At 37.0% G+C, this 18,389-nt stretch overlaps 1 protein-coding gene across 1 annotated transcript in view; it reads left to right on the top strand.

Annotated features, from left to right (window-relative positions):
- The window catches only part of LOC122807101 (aquaporin-7-like), a 219,978-nt gene that overhangs the window by 186,827 nt on the left and 14,762 nt on the right, over positions 1 to 18,389 (top strand). The window contains exon 5 of the mRNA XM_044078058.1: positions 8,892 to 9,109. Coding sequence (XP_043933993.1) covers positions 8,892 to 9,109 — 218 coding nt within the window. The remainder of the gene's footprint in view (positions 1 to 8,891; positions 9,110 to 18,389) is intronic.

Here is an 18,389-nt window from a genome sequence, read left to right as displayed (position 1 = left end):
TATTTTCTGTCATGTGAATACTATTAACAGCTTCCAAAAAATGTTGAATTGTTTGTATATGAGCATTTACTTAAACTCATTATTGTCAATAGAGTAAAATATTGTATTCATAAAAATTATTATAAATCATATTGCATAGTTATGCAAATTCTCAGAAACACTTGCATTATTAAAAAAAGCCATCACACACATACACACAGACACACACACACATACATACACACACACATACACATACACACACACACACACACACACACACACATATATATATATATATATATATATATATCTGATCTCACTGAGTTATGTCCTTGTTGAGCATTATCCTACTTGCTGTCCCTAGAAGAAATCTGTCTGCTTTATAGAAAATAATGCACAGCAAACACATTTTAGTAACCAGATTTTACAATCATGCTAACCTACTGCTTTAAAATATATCACATGACATTTCTTCCAGAATAGAATTATAAAATTGTTTATGCTTGTCAATCAGATGAATTAAATGAATTATAATAAAGTATATGTTTGGAACAGAAGTTTTAACACAGATTATTATGCTGCTGTTAAGTAGATTTTCAAAAACATTTAAATAAATGTTTCATTTTCTATGCCTTCTAAAATAAGACATTTACTTACTACAAGAAACTATATCATTTAAACTCATTATAACTGACATTTTATGAATAGAGTATTTTTCCTGAATCTGTGGTGTGTCAGTATGATAACTAGGTCAGAGGTTATACTAACTGCTTTCAGTTTCTCTGTGAGAATTCTGTGAGTTGAAGCTTTTGAAGTAGTTCATGGACACTGTGCATGAGACAGCCCACATCCCAGATTGTCTCCCTTAACATTTTGGCGGGAAACTTATTAAAACTTGTGGCAAACATTCATTTTGTCAATAGAGTAAAATATTGTATTCATAGAAATTATTATAAATCATATTGGATAGTTATGCAGATTCTCAGAAACACTTGCATTATTATATAAAAAAAAAGCCATCACACTCACACACACACACATACACATACATACACACACACACACACACACACACACACACACACACACACACACACACACACACACACACACACATATATATATATATATATCTGATCTCACTGAGTTGTGTCTTTGTTGAGCACTATCCTACTTGCTGTCCCTAGAATAAATCTGTCTGCTTTATACAAAATAATGCACAGCAAACACATTTTAGTAACCAGATTTTACAATCATGCTAACCTACTGCTTTAAAATATATCACATGACATTTCTTCCAGAATAGAGTTATAAGATTATTTATGCTTGTCAATCAGATGAATTAAATGAGTTATAGTAAAGTATATGTTTGGAACACAAATTTTTAACACAGATTATTATGCTGCTGTTAAGTAGATTTTCAAAAACATTTAAATAAATGTTTCATTTTCTATGCCTTCTAAAATAAGACATTTACTTACTACAAGAAACTACATCATTTAGACTCATTATAACTGGCATAGTTTATGAATAGAGTATTTTTCCTGAATCTGTGTTGTGTCAGTGTGATAACTATGTCAAAGGTTATACTAACTGCTTTCAGTTTCTCTGTGAGAATTCTGTGAGTTGAAGCTTTTGAAGTAGTTCATGGACACTGTGCATGAGACAGCCCACATCTCAGATTGTCTCACTTAACATTTTGGCGGGAAACTTATTAAAAACTAGTGACAAACATTCATTTAGTAGTGTAAATGCATGTAAACATGACAAAACCTTCACAATGTATTCCACAGACCATTACAGCCTCTTACTTCTTTTCAGAAAGAGAAACAAATTGAATCACAGCTTGCCATTAAATCTTCAGATATTTTGACTGGTTATGAAACAAAACATTATAACTGACATATTTTATGAATAGAGTATTTTCCTGAATCTGTGGTGTGTCAGTGTGATAACTATGTCAAATGTTATACTAACTGCTTTCAGTTTCTCTGTGAGAATTCTGTGAGCTGAAGCTTCTGAAGTAACTCATGAACACTGTGCATGAGACAGCCCACATCTCAGATTGTCTCTCTTAACATTTTGGCGGGAAACTTATTAAAAACTAGTGACAAACATTCATTTAGCAGTGTAAATGCATCTAAACATGACAACACCTTCACAATGTATTCCACAGATCATTACAGCCTCTATGTAAGTGAAATTAAGCCCAAAATTACCAACAAGCAATAAAACTGAACATTCTTCTCCCAACTCAATTTTCATACAAATCCTATTATTCACTGTGCCCACACAATCAAAAGCATTTCTATATATTAATAAAGAAAAGAAAAGAGAGTAGAAAATAAAAGGAGTGAGGCAGAAATAAAAAATGTAAGAGAAAGCTGTAAGAAGTATATACAATGGAATGTTACTTACTGTTTATATTAATAGAGTTAAAAATAAAACATATTATTTACTCTTATTTAGTTCTGATTATTATTAGTTAAAGCATAACAGATTATTTACAAACAGGCATAAACAGTATAATCAAGAAAGTATAATTAGAAATAGCATTTGAAGAACTTATAAAAACTTTTACAAGGAATAAATATGTTATTATTCTATTAATGATATTTTCATTACTGTTCTCTCCCTGCCCTCTCCCACCCTTTACCCACTACATAATCTAAATAGAATGTCATTGTTTAAACAAAGAAAATAATAAAAGGAGAAGGAAAAAAAGGTAAAGATAAAAAAATGTATCAAATTACTAACCTTACTTCTTTTCAGAAAGAGAAACAAATTGAATCACAGCTTGCCATTAAATCTTCAGGTATTTTGACTGGTTATGAAACAAAACATTTCTTTGCACATAGAGAATAACTTTGATTAAATCTTTTCCAAAATATTTGTGGCTTTCTGGAAATGCAGGAACTATATTCAAAAAGATTAATAATGAACTAAAATGATGAGAGAAAAAAAAACATATAACAAATCATTTGTTTTTTAGTCTCTTCTTCTTCTCTGAAGTCTTCCACGAAGCTTCAGTTGCCAATCTCTTTAATGAAGAACTAGCCCATTCCATTTCTTCTATTTTATCCAAAATCTTTTTTTCTTTGACAAACAGTAAAGCAGAGTCTAAATCATCGAAAACCTTAGGACCATCAGGAAGGAAGATTTTAAGCTTGGCAGGAAACAGAAGGTATGTTTTAAACTGTGCTTTTTAAGCTCCCTTATTAGTGGCAGAAAAACTTTTCTTTTAGCTATTACCATGGAAGAATAGTCATTGTCAAAACGCACAGTTGTCTCATTAATCTTAACAGGAGCTTTAGCCCAAGCAGATTTAAGAACCATCTCTTTATCAAAGATGATAGAAATCTAACTATAACTGATCTAGGATATTTTTGTTAGAGTTAGTATTAGCTATAGATCTATGTGCTCTTCGATACCAAAAGAGAATGCTTCTGGTAAGTCTAAAGTTTTAGGGAGCCAAGTTGTTAAAAAAGAAGTAATATTGTTACCTTCAATATTTTCTGGCAGTCCAAAAATCCTAATGTTATTGCGCCTAGATCTATTTTCCAGGTCATCCAGCTTTGTTTGTAAATGTGTATTTTGTGTCAGCAGAAACTCAATGTTGATTTCCTCTTCTTGGATTCTATTTTCCATGTCATTCACAGCTTCTTCTATGCCTGTCATCTTGTTCTTCTGTTGTTACAGGTCTGTATGTAACAGGTCTATTTGTTTTGTAGTTTTTTCTATGAAGGTGTCTATTTTAGTATCCATTTTATCCATTTTATCAGTAAGTTGCTGGATTATAATTATCAGAGACTGAAGTTCTTTCTTGATGCTGGAGTCTTGAGAATTTGTCTTACTGGAACTCATTTCAGACTGATAAACTGACAGGAAAATTTCCACAGTGATTTCTGACAGGAATATTGTTAAGATTTCCTTTCTTTTTTAGATATAGTTCAAGAACTATATAAAACAAACGTATTTAGAAAGAAAATGACTTCAAAAATTAATTTTTAAGTAATTAATTCCTGTCAGTGTAATGAAATTGGTGGAGCTGAAGAAATCTGCTGCTATCCTGTGTTCATCCTTGGCCACGCCCCCCCACACACTCATTCTGAAGGCTACCAGACACTGTTGGCTTGGTGTGTCTTACACTGGTCCCCAGGCTGCCCCCTCTATTACCACTCATCCTCCAAGAGATAGTGGCAGTTTGTGCAGCCAGCTCTATCCCTCCCTTCTTCCCTACCAGTGTCATCAAGTGATGGCGCCAACAGTCAAAGTTGGTTTGCCTGGGCTATAGTCAGAGTTTTATCCCTTGATGCCAATGTCACTGGTTCACTAGGCTATTATTTTATTGACTGTAGGATGCCTGAAATTGCATGTATTTTGTTTTAGCAACAGTTGTTTGTAATTATTTACTCCTGTTACACTTTCTTACTATATAAAGTTGAGAATTGTCTTCTTTTTTAATTTTTTGACTATTTCTTTCTGGAAATATGAACATTTTGACTTCTAATAATTATTATAATAGTCACTCTTTATCTGCAAATGAATATATATTTTCTTTTATTGTTAATTTTTTTGTAATGAATTGTATTATATGTGTCATTTTATGTATGTTTTGGATGCAATACTTGAACTGAATTTGCCTTCAGTAATGTTACACATTACAATATTTTCTTTTTATATATGCAATTCCCTTTTATTTATATATTAGTGTTTACATAATAAACATTTAAACAAAAGTTGATGTTGAAGTTAGAATCACTTTAAACAGAAACTCAGAGAATCAAAGACTTGAGCACATACACAAGCGCACACGCACATGTACGCATGCAGACAGACACACACACACACACACACACACACACACACACACACACACACACACACATATATAGAACTTATACAAAGTATAGGATTACAACAAACCTTTTTATGTAACCCACCAAAAAATGTAAGAATTATGTGCAATTGTAACAGGCTTTTGTTTTCCAGAAAATCATTTAACAACTCACCTTTACAGTGTAGAAAATGTATATTATTTACTACTGAATCAGCACTAGTAGCTTTTTTACATTGATTAATTTTCCTGCATGTCAAATGCAAGACTCATCACCTAAGAGTTTCACAGAATAAGATGTTTTCAGGCTTTCAGCAATTTTAACTTTTCAGACTTTATGTTTAGTATTACTATTCAATTTTACACTATACCAAAGGCAATCTGCCACACTGATGAGATTCTGACTTTACTTTTATAAGAAACAGCAGCTCTCTAAGTCCTTAGCTGTAGCACATTAGAATTTACCATGTTACTTCTCTAAACCCTAGTCTGGCATTCAGCCAGAGGCTTAAGCTGTGTACTCCTGGTAAATTGCAGCATTTTAATGTCATAGTGTCACCACCTCTGCTAAAAGTTCTCACAAACTATTTGCAGTTAGTATGTGTTCATGACTAACTGCACTGGGTCTGAATTTAGACTGTTTTTGTATAATGTTTAATGTTACATAACATTAGTTTCATTAAAATTCACCTACAAATGAATTATCCACAGAATGCAGGTAAATGTCTGCTTGTTTCATTCAGCCAATGAGCAAAAATAAAATTCCTTGTTGTTGCTACTCCTGATGGCACATATCATTTCATTCCATTTTTGCAAAACATAACTGAGGCTTTTCTCATTTGCATTCCTTATCCTGTTCCCTTTTCCCACTTGTTATCAAACATTTCCTAGTACATTATCTATATTTTATTGTGATTATTTTGTTTTCACCATACAGACAAATGTTGCCTACTGCCCTCTGTCCATTTTTCATTTTAGAAGTAACTACATTATCAGTTCATTAACATAATTTTGTGTCTGTGTGCGTGTGTGTTGTGTCTGTGTGTGTGTGTGTGTGTGTGTGTGTGTGTGTGTGTGTGTGTGTGTGTGTGTGTGCGTGCGCGCATGCACATGAGCTCGGAATCAAGCCTGATCTGTTTAATTATTAATATATGTGATTCCTTTATCTAATTCCTCGGCTTCAGTGGACTCATACCTTATCACTGTCAATCTAATAGAATCTAAGTAATCGATATCTGACTCAGTATGCCTCCTTTGCAGGATAATAGCATGCAATACTCATGTTTAGACCTATCCCAATACCATTCACATCAGTCTAAGTTCACTAACATTTTGCCAGCAGCTCTAATTCTGTTGTCCAGCAAAACATCTAAAATACAGTTCTTGTTTTTTTTTTTTTTTTGTTTATATACATATATATTATAAAGCGAGCCACACAAACGTCGACATGATTAACATCAACACACTTACATTGACATGCTACTGTGCATGCTCCAAGGCTAATCCACGAAACATGCCAAATAAAACAGAGTGTTGTTTGCAGGGGGCAGGCCCCTCTGCACTCCCCCATACCCCCTGGTAATCAAGTATGCTAACTCCTGGATCACACAATACTCATGGAAATGACATATCCCCCCTACCCTGGGACTGTTGATCTCATAGATCTGTCAACATTTGTATATATTGACTGAATTGTGTCAACAATACAGAGGTCAGTTTAACTACAGATTAATCTGTGCTGCATACCTCTCAACTGTTCAGATTTTTGCAGAATGTCTAAATTTTTCCCTCATATTTTTGGTATGTTTTTCATAAAATTGTGGTTTTCTGGTAAACTAGTGGCAAATCATTTAAGACTGAAGTTAAAAAATAATGACAGACATTTGAGTTTCAAACTTCATACCATTCAGAAAATTCTTGCTAATTTAAAACCAGTAATTCTATCAACTTTCTAAGTTTGTAAGAGCAATATTTAAAAATCTTTGCTAGTTTTGGGCCTATGTCCCACATACATACACACACACACACACACACATATATATATATATATATATATATATATATATATATACAAACATACATACACACACACACACATATATATATATATATATATATATATATATATATATATATATATATATATAGTATATAGCTTTATATTAAAGACTACAAGAAAAACCTAGCCAAGCCAGAGTTTTCACTGTGTAATACCTTACACTTCTTGTAATAGTAGCCCATGGGATATATGTAAATGACCCCTAAAGGACATCAAGTAGTTCAGCAATATGGTTCCTGAATGTCCATGACTTTTTACCTTTTCTTTTTAAGTCTTTGTGGACACATTCAGGCCAATAAAGTCAAACACACTAGCTGCAGACATGCGTGTTTTAGCCTTCTTATTATTATTATTGAAACAATAATGTCTTCATCTATGACAGTGAATGTTATCGACAAAAAAACAGGTGTAACAGTCATGCGAATATAATAATAGTACAGTGGGAGAAACAGCATGTCTTTTCTAATAATAGATTTATTTCTAGTATTATATTTTATCAGAGATTCCTGGATGATGTGTTTCTGCTTTTGAAAGGAAACAAGGATGAAATGAATGAATTCATTGAATATTTACACAATACAACATGTTTTTGATATTTACCAGTCATGTCTCTAGAACAACTAAAGAGTACTTAGATATAAAGTTAGAAAAGAATGATCTGAACAAAATTACTACCAGTCGTTATAGGAAGGAATGTTATAGGAATCATACTCTACAGAGGAACAGTTTACATCCACCATATATATTTAAAAATATTACTAAAGGACAAGCTATGCAAATCTCCCATTTAAAAAATCTAGATAATTTTTTTTTTACAGAAATGGAAGTTATGAGAGATGAGTTAATAGCCAGAGGTTATCAAACTGATATGATAGAACAAGGTATAGGTGATATTATGGTCTTATGAGATAATAGAGCCTCCCCATATTTTTCTGATAGACATCAATATGTTGCTAGAAAGGAGGATGCAATTTTTATGAGAGCACCTGCTGTGAATCTTAATTATCCAAGTGATATTAAACTTATATGTGACATTATCAGAAATAACTGGTATATTTTAACATCAGACAGGGAAGTCAACAGCCTAGTAGGAACAGTGCCTATGTTTACTTTTAGAAATAAAAAATCATTGAAAAGGCAATTATGTTATAATAATTATAGAGCTAGGGCTTATTAGAATAAGTTTGGTACATTTCCTTGCAACACTTGTAATTTTAATCATTTAATAGGTTCAGAGAATAGATTTATACATCCTGTTACTAATAAGATATATTAATTTAACATCACTGCTACATTTAAGAGAAAGGACTTACTTTATTTAGCACAAAGTATGCTACACCATAAGTTCTATATAGGTAAAACTAATCGTACACTGATGGAAAGGATGAGGGAGCATACAAGAGATATAAGAACTTATAATAATAATAACTCCTTAGTGAGACATGTAGCAGAAACGAATCAGGGACATACATTTAAATTTAAAGTAATAGTAACAATCAGAGACAATGGAAGGCTAGATGACATCCCGAATGAAACTGAACATAGAGAACTGTTTTGGATCTTGCATTTACAAGCAGACAAGGAAGGGGGCCTAAGTGATAAGGTCTCTTTAACACCTAAATCAAAGAAAAGGAGAGGTCATTGAGTCCGTCTTTGTTCAAATGTCATGTGATTTATGCTCATTGTTCTATTGGTGAATAATATGTAAGGAATTTATTATATATTAGATACAACTTGTACGTTTTTATGGTCTGAAGAAGTAGAGTGTTCTACGAAAGCATTTACCTTTGTGTTCAGCTTTTATTTTAATTATTAAAGTTTGCCGACCAATATACTGCATTTATTTTTTATTTTTAGATAGAACACAATGTTATTACAATACGATATAGTAATAGAATTTTGGAAATGACAAAACAAACTTACATTGACTTAGCATTAAACAGCATATCTCAATATTTATCTTGCTGATGCATTTATGTATTTATGTATTTAATTTTGCTTATTATTTTGCAGGTTGTTGGCACAGCCATGTTGCTGTTATGTATAGTTGCTATTGGAGATAAGAACAATAACGCAGCTGTAAAGGGAGCACACAGTATAATTGTCGGAAGTCTAGTGTTGCTTATTGGATTGGCTATGGGACTGAACAGTGGATATGCAATAAACCCTGCTAGAGACCTACCACCACGTATCTTCACAGCAATAGCTGGCTGGGGACTCGAAGTTTTCAGGTACTTCTGAATTGTTAATCTAAATATCTACATCCTTTTATATGAATATCCATAATATATATATATTTCAATGTATATAAATTATTATTTAACTGGAAAGCTGGAAAGCTAATCGAACTTTGACTTTATAGATTGCATTTCAAACATAGGCATTAGTGTTTTGTTCCTTACAGGAGTCATCTATCACCAGCCATGAGCCAGCTAAGAGGTTTTGTTTTAATACAAAATTTGTCATACAAATATAAAAATTGTTGTTTTGTAATCTAGCTCCATAGTACAGAATTATAAGGTCCTGTCTGTGACCCAGACAACTAGGACATGAGTAGCAGGGCATGTGATGCTGGAACTGGTCAGGCTGGGATAGAAGTGAGTCGCTGAGGTCTCCTCACCTACACCAAGAAAAGGTGGTGTAGGTAGCTCTGCAGATTAAGTGTCAGGCTCAAACATGGGAGTGTGAGAGGTACAGCCTGCCAAAGGAGTGACGCTAACCAGGGATGGGATGAGTGGAAACACTCACCTCCACTTTGTACTAGTATTGTGGGCACATGTATACCTGCAATCTCTTACTGGTAGAGAAGGGTAGGAATTGAACAAAAAAGTCCAAGACAAAACTTTTTTTTCTATGAAAGCCACAGTTTATCCATAACATAATGAATAAAGGATGTAGTAGAAGTATTTGATTTTCTAAGATTAGTAAAGATGGGGGAGGCATACAATAGTGTGGACAAAAGGTGTGTTCTGGCTATGGCTTGTCTAGTCGAGGGGGGTGAGGAATGTTCTTGACCTATACAGACAGCCGACCTTATTATGTACCTTTTTCATGGAAAGGGCTATGTGCTTGTCATATTTTAGGCACAGTCTCTTGTGACACCAAATAACTTTGTGGCTTCTACTGGCTCAATTTTAGTGCCACTGGAAGACAGTATGTGAAATGGTGAAGGAGGTTCTTTGGTTTTATTATTGGAGAGTATCATTAGCTTTGTCTTGTTACAGTTTAGTATGAGTTGTCTTTCTTTGAGAAACTGCTCTATGTCTGAGAAGGCACTCTAGGTCTAAGATAGGAGTTCAGGGAGGGAGGGGCTGCACAGATAACAGTGGAATCATCTGCATACTGTATGATAGTAGCATGTGTGGATATTGAGCTAATATTATTAGTAAACATGGAGAAAAGTAGAGGCCCAAGAATAGAGTCTTGTGGGACTCCTACAGTAACAGGTAGAAGGGTAGAGATTTCATCATTTCCATATAACTGCTTGTTGGCGGTTGGATAGATAGCTGTGAAACCAGGTAGGCAATGGTAGAAAGTGAGAGATGGATAGATGATAAATCTTCAAGTAGTTTTTGATGGGATACAGTATCAAATGCTTTTGACATATCCAAAAAGATGGAAGAGACAAGGTTGTTACTATTTTTATGGTGGTTGATGGAGTCTGTAAAAACTTAATAGGGCTTCTGTGGTGCTATGTTTTGTTCTGAAGCCATGTTGGGATTTTGAGAGAAGGTTATTTTGTAGTAGATAGGTCAGAAGTTGAGTTTGTATACATTTTTCAGGTATCTTACTAAGGGGGGAAAGAATGGCAATGGATCTATAGTTGGATAATTCAGTGGCTTGGGAACCCTTATGCAGAGGAATGATATGGGAGATTTCCCAGAATACTGCTACATATTGTTCAGTAACAGAGCAATTAATAAGTAAGGAGACTGGGTATGAGACAGTCTGCTGCTAGTCTAAGAAATTCACTTGGGAGTTGCTCTACTGCAAGTGTGGTGGGTTTCAGTTGAAAAAGGAGTTCTTTGATGTATGTGGTCTGAATGGTCTGAAATGAGAAGGCTGCAGATTGATGGATAGACGTTATGGGGAGGAGTAGAGGGATATGGGTACTGTTGTTTACTAAGGACAAGATGGAGTTTATGAAATGTGAGTTGAATTGGCCGCTATGCTTATGTTAGAATTAAGGAGAGTTGGTGAGAGGATAGTGGGTTGTCCAGGATTTAAAAGTTGTTAGCTTGCCAGAACTTCTCAGGGGTATTTTATGTTTTTGTTGGATCAGGGTGTAGTAGAATTTTTTGCCTGATCAAACTCAATTTTTGGCTAAGTTACATAGTTGGCGGTAGTTGTGGAGGGAAGCCTGGGTTTTTGAAGACTGATAGTTTAGCCAAGTTCTTTCTCTTTGTTTCATTATGTTTATGGTGTCTTTAGTTAGCCAATGAGCAGGTGTAGATCTGCAAAGTATTTTTCTAATAGGGGCTAATGAGTTTAAGATGTTTAAGAATGAGTTGTTGAAACAGATGACTGCCTCGTCGGGGAGAAGTTGTTTTAAGGGCGACCAGTTGTGACATTTCAAGAGGGTGTTAAATATTTCTGTGGAGAAGTGTTTCTTGGTACGGAATATTTGTAGACAGAGGTGTAGTTGAGTGTGCTTTGTACCTAAATAGATAGGTGGGGGAATGATCACTAAGGGAGTCAGGGAGGCAGCCAGACTGTGAACATAGGTCTGGGCGATTGGAGAGATACAGTCTAGTTTGCATATTTTATATATATATATATATATATATATATATATATATATATATATATATATATATATATATATATACACATATATATATATATATATATATATATATATATATATATATATATATATATATATATATATATATATATATATACATATATATATATATATATATATATATATATATATATATACACACACACATATATATGTATATATATATATATATATATATATATATATATATATATGCGCACAGCAACGGTTATCCCACTCCACAAAGGGGGAGCCACCACGGACCCCGGGAACTACCACCCCATTTGCCTGATGAGCCTGGTCTGCATGGCTGTGGAACGTATCATCATAGAACTTATAAACAATAACATTGGTAATCTCCAAACTCTGGACTCTTCCCAGTTTGGGTTTGTTAAAGGCAGATCATAGGGATGACAATGCACTTTTTGGCACTGAGCTTGAGGACATGCCTCTGACACCAGTCATCTGTCTCATTGAGGCCCTTCTGTAGGATGTCCACATCATTTGAGGACTCAACTATGGCTCCTAGTTTGCAATCATCTGCAAACTTCATTAGCCAGAGGCCTTCTGTGTTAGTCTGTACTTCAGAGAAGTAGATAATAAACAGGAGAGGTCCCAGGACTGAACCTTGTGGTACTCCACTTGTCACTGGTTTTAAGTCAGATTTGGGGTCTGCAACATTTACAATGTGGGTTCTGTCAGTGAGCCAGTTGGCAACCCATCTTGTAATGTAGGGATTTATACCTAGTTTAGTGAGTTTAGCTATAATTCCAGAATGGGGGATGGTGTTGAAAGCCTTGGCGAGGTCAAGATAGGCTGTGTGAGACACCTTACCCTCGTCTACAGCTTTGGTGACTGCCTCAAAGAAGTTGATCAGGTTCAGAAGGCATGATCTGCCTTTCACAAACACGAACTGTGTGGGGTCCAGAGTTTGGAGGTTACTGATATCTTTGTTTATGAATTCCATGATGATACGTTCCATGGCCTTGCAGACTAGGCTCGCAGGCTAATAGGTCGATAGTTCCCAGGATCAGTGGTGGCTCCCCTTTTGTGGAGTGGGATAACTGTTGCTGTGCACAATTCAATGAGCACAAAGCCTGACTTGAGACAATAATTGAACATGGTGCTTAGGTGGGGAGACAGTTAGTTCTGAAGTTCTTGTAAAAAGCAGCCTGGGTTGTCCGGTCCCACGGATGCTGTGTTTTTGGTTTTAGAGAGTGCAACTTTTACCTGCATAGATGTGATTACAGGGACTCTGCATTCTTTCTGTACAGATATGGGCCCTTTAGGGAGTGAGATGGGGGTGAAGTTACTACTGAACCTATCTGCCAGGATGTTGGTAATATCAGCTGGTTCTGTAATTTTCATACCATTGTGTTGTAATTCAGAGCAGGTCTGTGTGTTGCCATTAAGATTCTTGACATAGCTATAAAATGCTTTGTGGTTGCCCTTAGAATCAGTGGCGATTTTGTTTTCTTAGCTAGCTTTGGAGGATCTTATAAGGGATCTCAGCTTCTTACTGAGACTGACCAGGGAGCTCCTCCACTCATGGTATTTTATTCTCTTTTGCAACAGTTTCTTCCTTCTGTTGTAGAGTTTGTTTATGGCAGGGGACCACCAGCTTGGCTTTCATTTTTTGGAGGATAGTGTCTTGGTTCTGTTTGGGATAGCATGATCCATGCACTCCTGTAAGTGCTTATAGAGTGCATTTGTGTAGAATTCACCAGTTGTAACTGTATTGTCCATCTGCATGGGTGTCATGAAGTTCGCCACCTCTGTCTCAGGAAGCATGAAGTTGGCTTTGGAGAAATGTTTTACCATGGTTTCCTTAATGGTGGGTGGGGGTGGGATGCGGATATCTAGGTCGAATCTGACCAACAAGGAGTTGACTTCAGGTGTGGAACACTAGTCACTCATGTTGGTAATGACTAGGTCTAGGATATTGTTGCTGCTGGTGGGGGTGTGGATAAGTTGATCCAGGTAATTGGAATTTATGACTTCCAGAAAGTGTTGAGCGAAGGAGTTGGTACATGAGTAGTTTTCCCAGTTAATGGCGGGGTAGTTGAAATCGTCCATTATTAGGGTGTTTGGTTGAACTCTAATATTTTCCAGTATATCAAGAAAAGAGGAGTGGGAATCCTGGGGCATCATGGGGGATCTGTAGCAAGCTACAATTTGGATTGCAGTTTTGCCCAGAGTTAGTTGCACTTGGATAACACGGATGCATTATGCTGTACAACTAGCCTGGACGTGCGGATATCCTTAATGCATATGGATACACCTCCGCCTTTGGTGTTCTGGTCCAGGTTAGATGGCCGAAAAGTGTGGTATGAGTTATAGCCTGGTAATGCAGGTGTGCTCTCTAGATCCTTGAACCAGGTCTCAGTCACTGCACAGATATTGATGTTCTCCATTTTGAGGAGTGCCTCCAGTGAGTGCATTTTGAGATTTAGACTTCTAGCATTGAGTAGCATTACCCTCAGTTTTTGCTTGCCTGTTCCTGTTATGGTGGTGAATTTGTCATTTTAACCTTGCCTAAAAAAGGCACTATAGAGGCGGCAAGACCCTTAGCCGGTATCTGGAATCCCAGGGGTGATAGGTGCAGGCCATCTCTGGCAAAGCATCGTGTCTGTCAACCATGTCATCCCAGGCAGACAGATACTGGATCCCCTTAGAATGACACCAGAAGCTTAGCCAATTGTTGAAGTCAATCATTTTGTCCTTGTACTGCGGTATCATTCTTGGTGATGGCAGGATGCTACTCAGGGCTAGGGTCATACCTGCCTGGGCTACAAGATTGGAGAGCTCTTCCATGTCTCTTTTCATGTAGTCCACAGAGGTACATCCCAGGTCATTCACACCAACATGAACAATGACAGAATCATATTTGTACCTGTTGTGGAGTGACCTGAGTATGTGGGTTATGTGGTGGATCCTGGCACCCAAGCAGCTGACAGTAACCTTCTCCTTGTTTAGCCTGGTGAGTGGGACATCAATGTACCTGACTATAGAGTCACCTATGACTAGTGTGTTGGGTATGTTGTTTTGCCTTATGGGCTGTGGTTTATTGGCACACTAAGTATGTGGGCTATGTGGCATTTGGGTTGTGTTGGGGAGGTGGAGGTTGCTTGTGTTTCTGCTTTGGAGGTCTCTGTTGCTTGAGCAAATTATTATTGAAAGCCACCGCGAATGTTTTTGTTTTTCTATGTGTGGATTTTGGTGGTGTAGGTTTAGTGGGACTATGTGATGAGTGTGGTGTGGTGCAAGTGTTTACCTTCTCCTCTTGTCAAGTTCAGTCTTGGTTGTAGAGAGCTTTACTTCCAGTTTGGTTAGATAAATGCATCTCTCACAGGTTGTGGTGTTGGGTGGTAGGAGGAGAGGGTTGTCTGTGTACATGAGGCAATTGCTACATTGCCCCAAGATGCCCAGATTCATCAGATAGACAGGAAAGAAAACTGGTAGCTGACCCTTGGACATGTCTGAATAAAAAACTACTTTCCTCTAGACAAGTGAGGAAATTGAGTATAAGAGCTGTTTTTATCTAAGCAAGTGAGGAAAGTAAGTACAAGAACTGTTTTCCTCTAGATAAAGAGAAAGGTTGAGTGCTGTAGTAATTTGTAGCTTATTTAGTGCTAACAACAAGTTCTGAACAAGTGCTGAGCACGAATAAGCAAATTCAAGTTCTAAAACTAAGAATCTGTACCTCGATCTAGTGGTAGATAGGCTATCTAGTGCTTACCACTCCCACTGATAAACTAGAATGCTTCCCTTCAGCACAGAAAGGCTTGGGGGACACAGAAGCTTACAAACAGTCCTGGATACAGCAAATCTGTATATGGACTGGACTAGTTACAGGACAGGTGGGAAACAAGCGCAAACATAAGTTTTTAAACCAGAAAGTTGAAAGAGATGGAAAAACTGCCAAACGACCAATAAACTATAATTTCTGGGCCAGAAACCACTCGTGTGGTAGATAGGCTACCTAGTACTTACCACTCTCACTGATAAGCTAGAAGGCTTCCCTCCAACACAGAAAGGCTTGGAGGGCTCAGAAATTTAGTCCTGGATACAGCAAATCAGTATCTGGACTAGACTAGTTACAGGAAAGGTGGGAAACAAGCGCAAACGCAGGCTTTTTATACCAGAACACTGAAAGAGATGGAAAAACTGCCCAAACGGCCAATAAACTACAATTTCTGGGCCAGGAACCACTCTTGTGGTAGATAGGCTGAGGCTATATTAGAACATCAAATATTTAACAGTTTGAATCACTAAAGGTCGACCTTTAGTGATTTGAACTGTTAAATCATCAAATGTTCAGAAAAAAAAATAAAGTCAACAACAAAAAAAACTAAACAGTGTAGGCAGGGGGAAAGCCCCCCTGCACCCCCTAAATATACTCTCCCTTACGGAGATTTCTGTTCAATGTTCTGTGTCAACAATGTCAGATTCAACATTGTGAATTTAATATAGACCCAGATAGGCTACCTAGTGCTTACCACTCCCGCTGATAAGCTAGAATGCTTCCCTCCAACACAGAAAGGCTTTGGGGGCTCAGAAGCTTACAAACAGTCCTGGTTACAGCAAATCTGTATCTGGACTAGACTAGTTACAGGAAAGGTGAGAAACAAGCGCAAACGCGGGCTTTTAAATGAGAAAGTTGAATGAGATGGAAAAACTGCCCAAATGGCCAGTAAACTACAATTTCTGGGCCAGAAACCACTCTTGTTGTTGAATAGGCTACCTAGTGCTTACCACTCTCACTGATAAGCTAGAAGGCTTCCCTCCAACACAGAAAGGCTTGTGGGGGCTCAGAAGCTTACAAGCAGTCCTGGATACAGCAAATCCGTATCTGGACTAGACTAGCTACAGGAAAGGTGGGAAACAAGCGCAAATGCAGGCTTTTAAACCAGAAAGTTGAAAGAGATGGAAAAACTGCCAAATGGCCAATAAACTACAATTTCTGGACCAGAAGCCACTCTTGTGGTAGATAGGCTACCTAGTGCTTACCACTCCCACTGATAAACTAGAAGGCTTCCCTCCAACACAGAAAGGCTTTGGGGGCTCAGAAGCTTACAAACAGTCATGGTTACAGCAAATCTGTATCTGGACTAGACTAGTTACAGGAAAAGCAGGAAACAAGATTAATTTTTTTTCTTTTTCAGGGTAGTGGGTCTTTAGGTGTTGAAGCCCTGAGTCATTTTACACACTGCCTCTGTCCATACAGGACATACATAGTACCCCAGACGTGAATGTACGGTTCCCCTTTCATTTATCCAAACATTTTTTAAGAGATTGAGGGATGGGCTTTGTTTTATGAAGATGGGAGGTTTATTCTATAGACAAGATAGCCTTTAGGATACAAATCTGTCTCCAGCAAGTTCTGTTAAGAGTTACAAATAAGGTTCAGGTCCATGGAATGCATAACCCGTCGTATATCTTTTCCTGTGAATATGTAACATTTTCATCAGGGCTGGATCTTAGAATGCCTTGTAGGTCAGGCTTAAGTCCCCTCTCAACAAACAATCAGAGATGGAGTAAAGGAAAGGAATATGGCCTTTAGTTGGTCTGCATAAGACATGTGTCTTACACTTTGTATTTTTTAGTGAGAAACCTCTGGGACCACTCCAATTGGTGTAAATGCCTGGTTAGGTACATACAAAAAGGAGTATTGTACTCGATTATGAGCCTGATGCAGGACAAGTACAATGGCATTATGACTTCCTTTGATCTTGATGCCATGCCTTTACTTATAAGTTGAGCCACATAGAAGGATTGCCTCACTACCGTAGCTACCTGATAGTCAAAGTTTACATCACTGTCTATCTGTGTTCCTAGATCCCTCACCACTGGGTCTACTTTTAGGGGTGTGCTGTCAATATTATAATTTGCAAGGCTATCTGATTTACCTTAGGGTATGACTATACATTTTTTAGCGTTTAGTCTCAGACCATGGTTTTGACACTAGTTGTTTGTCATTTTTAGGCCCATTTGTAGGATGTCAGCATTATTTGTGGATTCAGTGATTGCTTCTAGCTTACAGTCATTGGCACACTTGGTGAGCCAGAAGTCCCCAACATTGGCCTTCTGTTCATAGAAATAGGTACCAAACAGGGGGGGGCCCAACATTGAGCTCTGTGGGACACCACTAGTAACAGATTTCTTTTTGGAAGTAGATTCACCTATCCCGATAACATGTAAACGTCAGTGAGCCAGTTGGCTATCCATCTGATGATGTAGGGGGTTTATGCCTAACTCAATAAATTTATATATGATCCCTGAGTGGGTGACTGCCTAAAAAGCTTTGGCCAGCTCTAGATAAGCAGTATGTACCATTTTAACCTCATCCATGGCCGTGGTGACTTTCTCAAAGAAGTCCACCAGATTGAGAAGGTAAGACCTCCCTTTGACAAAATCAAATTGGGTCTGGTCCAGTGTTTGGGGTGATCCTATGTCATTATTGATCAGGTCCATGATAATTCTCTCTATGGCCTGCCAGGTAAGACTGATCAAACTTATGGGTCTGTAGTTCCCTGGGTCAGTGGATGTGCCCCCCTTTTGCAGAGGAACAACTGTTGCAGTCCTCTATTCTTCTGGGACAAAGCCCATCTGGAGGCTGTGGTTAAAGAAAGTTTCTAGTCACCCTGATAGACTCTGGTTTAAGCTATTTAAGAAGCATTCTGGAATTTTCTCAGACCCATGGAGGCTGTATTTTGGCTTTAGCA

This window comes from Protopterus annectens, chromosome 1.part1 (assembly GCF_019279795.1).
Source record: "Protopterus annectens isolate FY-2018-M chromosome 1.part1, PAN1.0, whole genome shotgun sequence".
Taxonomy (NCBI): Eukaryota; Metazoa; Chordata; order Ceratodontiformes; family Protopteridae; genus Protopterus; species Protopterus annectens.
Note: the sequence above shows the minus strand (reverse complement) of the source record. Positions and strands in the feature narration are given on the sequence as shown.